Raw genomic sequence first — 8,700 nt, 5'->3', positions numbered from 1 at the left:
TTGCTGGTCAAAAGGTGTAAAAATTTAAGAGTAGCCTATTTAGCAGCTTGAGATAGGACTCCCTCTTGAAACACCCTGAAATACTTCATTGTAATCTTACATGAGAAATACAGAAGTTTAAGTGGACAGGCTGGCTGTTATTGACCTATCAGGCAATCTACTTAAATAGGAAGTAGTGCTCCTGTTTCAACATCATCCTCAATAAAGCCTATTGAACTTCCTTTAATTAACTGCTTAGGAACGACCTTGACCTGCTGCTGGGGCGGGTACAGCTGAGGCAAACAGCCATGGAATGCTGCTGCTTTTCTCAGTGCATACGTAAAGCTGATAGGGAACCTCAGAGCTGTTTGAGAGAGCTTTAGCAACCCGAAACTTCCATTTGTTTGGAATTAACCCACTTCATTCTGATATGGTTTGGTTTTATGTCTTCTGTTTTCCTCTTCAACCCTCACTAATATCCCACTTTGATTTACTTGCTTTAAATTACCATTATTACAGCTGTTAGTTTTTCATTCAAATTCACATCTGCATCAGTAATTTCTTCCCACCACATGAATGGCAGTCTTTGGACACTAGCATCTTAGCTACTTAAACTGAAGGACCAACAGCTGGAGGTTTTTTACACCACCAGTGAGCTGTATACAAGCTTCATCACTACAGCAAACATACTAGAACGGGGACTACGTCAGGAAAGACAGACAAACAAGATTTTGCTGAGATCTGACTACAAAATGACAAGACGTTCCCTAGCAATGCATTGAAGTTCATTTGTTGTAATTATTGCTTTGTCACTGGCTGACTTTTATATTCTCCTTAGCACAAAATGAATGACTGGGAGTTTGTTGTGTTCACCACCAGTTAATAAGGTGTGCAGCAGGTGGTCTCACAGTGTCCACCTATGTCAGAACCTCAAGTACCCAACACGTGAGTTTTTAGCCTGGATAAGGTATATTCTTTACCCAATATTGCTGTAACAAATACTCCTTCTGCCAAGTCATTTACCACACTAAAGACAATTATTTCTCAGATGGAAGCTGACAGACTATGAGGAGGAAGACTGTAACCTCCCCTCCTGGCTATATTAGCAACTGTGTGCCCATTACCCACATCTCTGAGTACATTTCCTTTGTATCCCTTCTCTCCAGAGATGAAGAAATGTCTCTGGTGGGGAGAACACGATGCTGCTAAGACCAATGTTTAACCAGCCTCCCAAGGAAAAACTGCAGCCTTAAAACACAGCCCTTTATGAGGCCATTCAGTGTTCAGCTGTCCTGTGCACACCAGTCTTCTGGCACCAGCAAAGGACACCCATTCTGGACAGTGGCACTTCAAAGCTCCCAGATGTCCAGAAAAAAATCCACATCCTGGCTCTGAGATCGTATGTACTACTGTTGGGCATAAATCTCACACTATCAAAGGAAAGAAAAAATGCTGTTGCTGGAAGAAGGAGAGAATTTCCACCATCGACTTCTTTTACTTTTTTTTCACATTTATCAGCACACAGAAAGCAGCAAGACAACTACAAGACCTCTGGAGATTTCACTTTACACTGTGGACTTAGAAATTAAAATTTTATATGAATACTATGAACTTAGAAATTAAGAATAAAAACAACACTTCACAATTGCTTTTAAAAATCTCTTCCAGCATACTAAATATACTACTAGTGATTTCAGCAGGTTTAACTACCGTATATATATTGCACAGAGGATTCTACCATGTTAACATGAAATCATAGCTAAAAACTAGTGTTGAAAACCAAGTGAGGCCGAAGAATTACAGGTCATTTATGAGAATGCAGTGAAGTCAATGATGTTAACTGCATGAGCACAGATTGCTTGTGTGTGTTAGGACAGCAAAAACAGGTTTGCAAACCATGCATTTCCAAAAATTTTACATCAGATATAGTCCCGGTTTCCATTTTATTTCATAAAAGTGAATGAAAAGCAGCCTGAACATGAGTTTCTTTTGTAAAGGAAGTTCAGGCCTTTCAGCACATATCATATTCTAACTTTGCTCCCAGCTTAGTTCCTTCTAAGCACACTTTGAATTTGGTATCCAGTTCCTGGTTCTGAGCTTCAATGAAAGGATTTTTCCAGTCTCCAACAACACCTGGAATACAAAGAAAAGTGTAATATTACCCTGGACTGTAAGAACCAAGGAGTAAAACAAAAAAAACCCTTGTCTCTTTTATCATCACATTTCAAGGTAATTAATTTCTTCTCATTTTCTTTTCCCTGCAAGAAAAGAATCTCTGACCCAAGAACATACTCTTGATTTGCCTTATGTTTGGTGTCCTTGATAGAATGTGAACATACAGCAAACACAGGGAACTTCTGGTTTGCTCTCATAGCTTTGGCATGTGCCTTGTATACCTGCAAAGACCATAAAACATGACCAGGAGTTGTGAAACTAACCCAGAAAGTTCCAAGATTTGGCTTTTAACTGCAAGACCTTTGTGCACTACAACAAGACACTGCCCTAAACTGCAGTCTACCTTTTACCTAGATTTTGGAGAGCCCACAGTATGAGCTTGTCTGAGTCTACAGCTCTAGTTTGATCCATGACTGAAAGACACAGCTCTGTCTGTGGAGTGTCTGGATTCCACATGTTGACTGAGATTCACAGGCCATCACAAGAGTCATTTAGAAAACCCAAGAAGAAACACCTTGTGGAGGCACTCTGGGCACTCAGGAGTGCCAGGCTACCCCCAGCACTCACAGAAGCCAAAATAAAACTCTTGGTTTAATTGGTGCTTACTGCATATCATGACTGCAGGGCGTGCAGGGTATTAGCAAATGGTCCTGGCCTTTGTGATGAAATCAAGTGACAGCTTCCTGAAGCACAATCAGAGTTTCTTAACCCTCAACCTTGAAAATTACACAGAAAGATTAACTGCCTAGTGATCCAAACTCCTGTCTGCCCTAGATGCAGTGCTACCATTCACCAGCCTGGCAAAATGTAAGGATGTTTTACCTTTGTGGAAAAGAATTGAGCCAACAGCACCACGAGTATCCTGAGCCTCATCCTTCACTGCCTGGAAAACAGCCCTGTCTGCAGTGGACTGGATCTGCTCTGCTGTTGGGGAGAACCCAAACATTCAGCTATCTGTCCCACACTGGCAGTCAGGTTCTGAAAGCAATACAACAGCAGGGCCACACGTGACAGGAGTTGCCTGTGCATCAGTAATGTGCATTGCCATCAGCTACTAAGAGCGTATATTTTCCTTCACAGGATGTTTTCTGCATTACACTGGAGCTCAGCTTTTGTATACTCTGACTCAACTTGTCGCTGAAATCAACTTGATTTTTGCTGTTAATTTGATAACTTTTTGCCTCTGCCTTCTGCTGTTAATTTCAGCAGATGTCAGGGAAGGGGCTCAGGTGTGTTTTGCCTGTCAGTGCACAGCATCTGCTTTGTCTCTTTCAGGTCTTCATATATTATGACCATAGTACTCTCATCCTCAGAGTGTTTGCTCCAGGTGACAGCACAATCAAAATACGATCCCCAACCAACTGTAAAGAGGAGAAAACAGCATCAGTGTGACCTTTTTTTCCTGCTGTGTACTTACTTCTCTCTGACTGAAGAACCACCTTCTGCTGCTTTTTGGTTACATCAGAGTGAACAAATGGAACGGCCTGTCCTTCCTGTGATACTGCACTGCACAACAGAATGACAGACTCTGGACTTTTGTAGGTAAATGGTTTCCACACAGAAATCCAGATTTCACTATGTGCTTCTCCTCTGTTATTGTATTGACTTTTAAACAACTCTTAAAAGCAAAAGCCAGACATCAGTCTAAATCTAAGTCTAAATGTAAAATTAGCAAGGTATGCAGAAACAGTAAAGACAAAAAACTGTCATTTCATTACCAGTTCGTACCCATAGCATTTCCTCCACCACTAAGTGGCAGAATTTCGACTCAATGCCATTGTCAAGCTGCCAGGCAACTCCCTCATCCTTTCCTGGAAGAGGAAAATATCCAGAAGCAAAGCACCTTTTGGACATTCTCCCCATTCTGGCATTCAGCTGCCTTCTTTATCATGATGTATGGCCATCAGTAAACTAATTATGAGACAGCTGTTTTCCCACTGGCCTCATTTAATACTTTTTAAATTATTTTTTTGCTGTTGCTTCTTCAGCTACATTCAGTAACTACAACAATACCTTTCCCATTCATGAACTCCAAGAAGAACTCAACCCAGGAGCTGCAGCTGGGGAAGTCTGGCACATCGTTGTGAAAATGGAAAAATGAAACAGCTGTTAGAGTTTTGAAACAGCACTAGTATCTGGAGTAGGAGAAAGAGGTCAACTATTTTGGATCACGTCTTTCCCCCGGCAACTGAAATTAGAGTCTAACCAAACATTATGTAATCAATAACATACTAGGAGCTATAAAATATTTTATTATTTAAGGCATGGAGGACAAATTTACAATGTGATCATAATAGAGACCTTGTTACCACTTCAAAGATTTGCTTTTGACATGAAGCAATTGTAGAAAGATGCAACTGGAAGGACTGTAATATTGTCACTGAACACAATCCCATAACTACCTAAGACCTGAGAAGTTATTTGGAACCATTTGCCAAACCCTGCTGGGAAAAGCTGTGTTTGATTCTCCTTCAGGAAACCACAGCTGTTACAGCCATCTCCCATTTTTCAAAGCATGACAATAATGTACCTGAAATCCTAAGAGACTGTAATCCCCAGGGAAGGGTAAACACTTCCAAAAACATGTTACACGCATTCATTTTTTTTGTTGTTGTTGTTGTTCTACCCATTCTGGTTTTCTTTCTACCTCGTGTAGGAATAAAGATCAAGAAACATGGAAAAAATCCTCATCCTTTAACCATTTCCTTCACCTCTTCTACACCCTCTAAGTGCTATATATTAACACTGTTCAGTGACCAAGCACCAGAAATAACAGCTTTAACCATATGACTCTTTGCAAGAAGACAGTCAATGTCCCTGCTGCCACATTCACTCCCACCACAGCTGTGCACAGAAAAGAGCAGAATAAAAGAGGAAAGTGTGGCACTCCAGCCATTTCTGAGCAACAGCCTCTAGATCTGTTCTTGTTTATGTCAACTACAGCACCTCCGAGGCTACACTGCAGGAGCTGCTAAGCCAGCCCAGGAATCACGATGCTCCCACTGCCTACAAGTTGCTCTCCCCCAGTGCCACATGCTTGGGTGCAAGAAAAGGATGTGGCCCCAAAATTACTCTTCCAATTACTCTTGCATGCTGTTACTGTCAAAGAGATGAGGCTTGCTCTTGGTGGAAAAAAAAAAAAAAAAGCCTTCCTGGGCTTTGTTCTTGAACATAAACGTGGGGAGGCAATCATAATTCAGATGTGTTGTCAAAATCCTTGGAGATGGAATCTGCTTCATCCTCTAGAAATAAACAGAACCATAAGTGAGAGCAGGTTAATTACATGGGTGCAGCAATGATCTGAGAGTTGCCTCTTTGAAACAGCCCCTAATCAAAAGGCGTTAGTCATGCAAGATTATCCCTTCACCCCCTCAGGAGAAATACCTTTACCTGCTGTCGCGGTCCGGTAGCAGCGGGTACCGGCTCAGGATACCCACGACTTCCTCCCCGCCCAAAGGGACTGGAGGGGATTATAGCTGAGGCCGAGACGGTCACATGGCGCTCGCCTCTCAAGGGTAGACCGAAAATAGCCCTTTACCACGCTCAGGAATTATTACCGAGACCAATAATCAATATGTGAATTACGCAGTTTATTACGGGTTAACACTGGTCAGCGGTTGAGAGTCCAAACGCGTTCGCCGATGCTCGGTAAGATGGCATCGACAGGAAAACCTGTAGGGTGATGGGATTTGTAGTTTTGGGCAACAAAATGGCGGCTGCCGGTAGTTCCGGGACGGCAGCCTTCTGGGTAACGTAGTTCACAGAGAAAATGGCGGCCGCCCGTAGTCAAGATGGCGGCCCGCAACGCCGGAGTCGCCCGGCCAAGCCACCGGCAATAAAAGCCACGCTGTCGCTTTAAGAAGAAGCTCGGATTGAAGCAGCTCCTACAGGCAAGCGGCGGTTTGAGGCTCAGAGCCGCAGCGCACGGCTCATTAGCGAGGAGTGCCGGAATTCCTATGCAGGGATTGGCGAATGCCGGGTCGGCAGAGAAGCCGCGGGGAGTGGGAAAGCGGCACGGCGGACGCCGGGGCTGCACCCGACTCCGGTCGGCTCCAGCACAGCCTCGGGGGCGAAGCTGAACGGCCTATCGGGGCGCCGCAGGTCTCCTTCTCGGGCCGGATCGAAGCGGATTCAGAGGCGATCTGCCCGGAGCCGGGAAACACACGTCTTCTATATTCGGTCCGTATCAGACCGAATATTCCATTTTTTCTATAGTAGTTCTATCTCAAGTCCAGCAGAAGGAGTCAGAGGACCACATTTGGCTTTTGTCGCCGAGCAAGTCAAAGGAAGAACGCGGACTCTCACACTTGCTCCATGACTTCATTTTAATCATTTGTGTGCGGGGGTACAAGAGAGAGAAAACAATAGACTCCAAGTGGTTCAATAGCTTCTTTTCACTAACCTGATATTTATCTCGATCTCCATATTCAATAAATGCTAGTTCTGTGCTTCCAGGTTTACTCTGGATAGTTGTAAATATCAAGTCACTTAAAATCTGGATAAGCCCGTTCACACCGGCACCAAGAAACCCAAAGAACAAAATAAAGCATGTCAGAGGTTTATATGAAACCTCTGGCTTAATTCAGTATAGTAGTCATCAAACAACAAATAACACTAAAGCTCTCAAATGATTATAAACAGAATAATGTTTTCCATTCATGAGTTCCTCAACAGCTTCATAAATGCAACCTTCTTGGCTCACTTCTAACAGGTACCTGGAGAGCACTGGGGGCAGAAATGACTCAACAATGCACTGAACATCTTTTTAATATATTCATAAAAGAGTCAGTGACAGACAATAAAGGGAGCTTTTCTGGCTTTCATAGAGAAACACCTGGGAATGGTCTGGACAGAAGGAAGGAAGGAAGAAGCAAGAAGCTTCACACATTCTGCCAAGGAGAGCACCAGCCTCTCTCTACTGCCCTGGATCAAGGACAAAATGGAGTCATCTAGGTAACGTCACTGCCAGGGCTTGTCCTGAGTTGTGCCCATTGCCATCTCCATAAAGTGCATGCCAGAACAAGTGCTAGAAGAGCTGTTAGCCACTGGACACCTGCATCCCTCCCCACCCCTCACCCTTTGGAAGAAATCTTGCAGCAAAGCCTCCCCCGTACAGCATCCTGTTCCAGTGTGAGCCTGCAGCCAGCTCCTGCAGCACGGTGCCTTCCCCAGGGCTTCCAGGAATCCCACCTGCTCCATGGATGCTCTGCCGATTGCTGGCAGGACAGAGCGAGGGACCAGCATATTTGCTTCGGCCCACAGCACCCTCCCCGTGTCCTTGTGGGGACACACTTGGGAGGCTTCCCACCGGGCCCATGGAGAGGGAGCTGAGGAGCTGCCGCCGCCTCCTGAGTGCTTCAAGTCCCCTGCGAGCACAGCTGCCAGGGGCACGACGGGGAACACACACTGCACAGACCTCTCGTGCAGGGAACACACACTGCACACGGCTCCGACCTCTCGTGCAGAGAACACACACTGCACACGGCTCCGACCTCTCGTGCAGGGAACACACACTGCACACGGCTCAGACCTCTCGTGCCGGGAACACACACTGCACACCACTCAGGCCTCTCGTGCAGATCTCAGCCCTCTCGTGCAGGGAACACACACTGCACACCGCTCAGCCCTCTCGTGCAGGGAACACACACTGCACACCGCTCAGCCCTCTCGTGCAGGGAACACACACTGCACACCGCTCAGCCCTCTCGTGCAGGGAACACACACTGCACACCGCTCAGCCCTCTCGTGCAGGGAACACACACTGCACACCGCTCAGCCCTCTCGTGCAGGGAACACACACTGCACACCGCTCAGCCCTCTCGTGCAGGGAACACACACTGCACACCGCTCAGCCCTCTCGTGCGGGGAACACACACTGCACACGGCTCAGACCTCTCGTGCGGGGAACACACAATGCACACGGCTCAGACCTCTCGTGCCTTCACTGCAAAGTTATCCCCAGAAAGGAGTAACTGTCATATGAAGTGCCTTAGGCTGCTTGGATGGAACCAGCTGATACATCCTACTTATCGAATAATGTGTATACAATGTGTATGTATCATATAATGTCTTATAGTGCATATGAATATTACATTTATACACCTCTCAATATCATATTTATATTAAAGAAAAGCTACAATTGATAGACATAAAACTCCCAAGTCTCTAAATTCCCTGTTGGCTTCTCAACCATGTGATCTGCCCCTAGGAAGTACTGCATCCTGGAGCTCCACTGCCCTTTACCCCTGCCCTGTCAACAGTTCTGTCAGAGCTTTCCTCTCCAGTGTACACACTTGACTCAGGGGAAACATTTCACATAGTGAGACCTTACTGTAACTTAACCTTCATAATCCTTGGTAAGTGGAAGGAATGAGGACATTAAAGCTTTAAGAGACAAATCTCTTGAAGGCCCCCAATGCATGTCCTTCATCAGGCATTTTCATAACCATCTAAACCTAGCAAATGCCAAAGAGCCTGAGCCCTGCACAGGAAACACAAAAGAAGTTGGCAGAGGATGCCACACACCAGACTTCCTTGGTTCAAGAG

General features: G+C 45.2%; 1 protein-coding gene across 1 annotated transcript in view; it reads right to left on the bottom strand.

Moving 5' to 3' along the window:
- Positions 1 to 1,990: 1,990 nt before the first annotated feature.
- LOC103770165 (sulfotransferase 6B1-like) overlaps positions 1,991 to 8,700 on the bottom strand; it is a gene marked incomplete at its 5' end in the record, with an annotated part of 8,584 nt that continues 1,874 nt past the window's right edge. Inside the window, 7 exon segments of the mRNA XM_008937416.1 lie at positions 1,991 to 2,112; positions 2,977 to 3,104; positions 3,407 to 3,515; positions 4,168 to 4,265; positions 4,267 to 4,293; positions 5,311 to 5,396; positions 6,557 to 6,671. Of these exon segments, the coding sequence (XP_008935664.1) occupies positions 1,991 to 2,112; positions 2,977 to 3,104; positions 3,407 to 3,515; positions 4,168 to 4,265; positions 4,267 to 4,293; positions 5,311 to 5,396; positions 6,557 to 6,671 (685 nt within the window).

Source organism: Merops nubicus, unplaced genomic scaffold, assembly GCF_000691845.1.
Source record: "Merops nubicus isolate BGI_N331 unplaced genomic scaffold, ASM69184v1 scaffold9303, whole genome shotgun sequence".
Classification (NCBI taxonomy): Eukaryota; Metazoa; Chordata; class Aves; order Coraciiformes; family Meropidae; genus Merops; species Merops nubicus.
The sequence above is the reverse complement of the archived record's forward strand: the minus strand, read 5'-3'. Positions and strand labels throughout refer to the sequence as shown.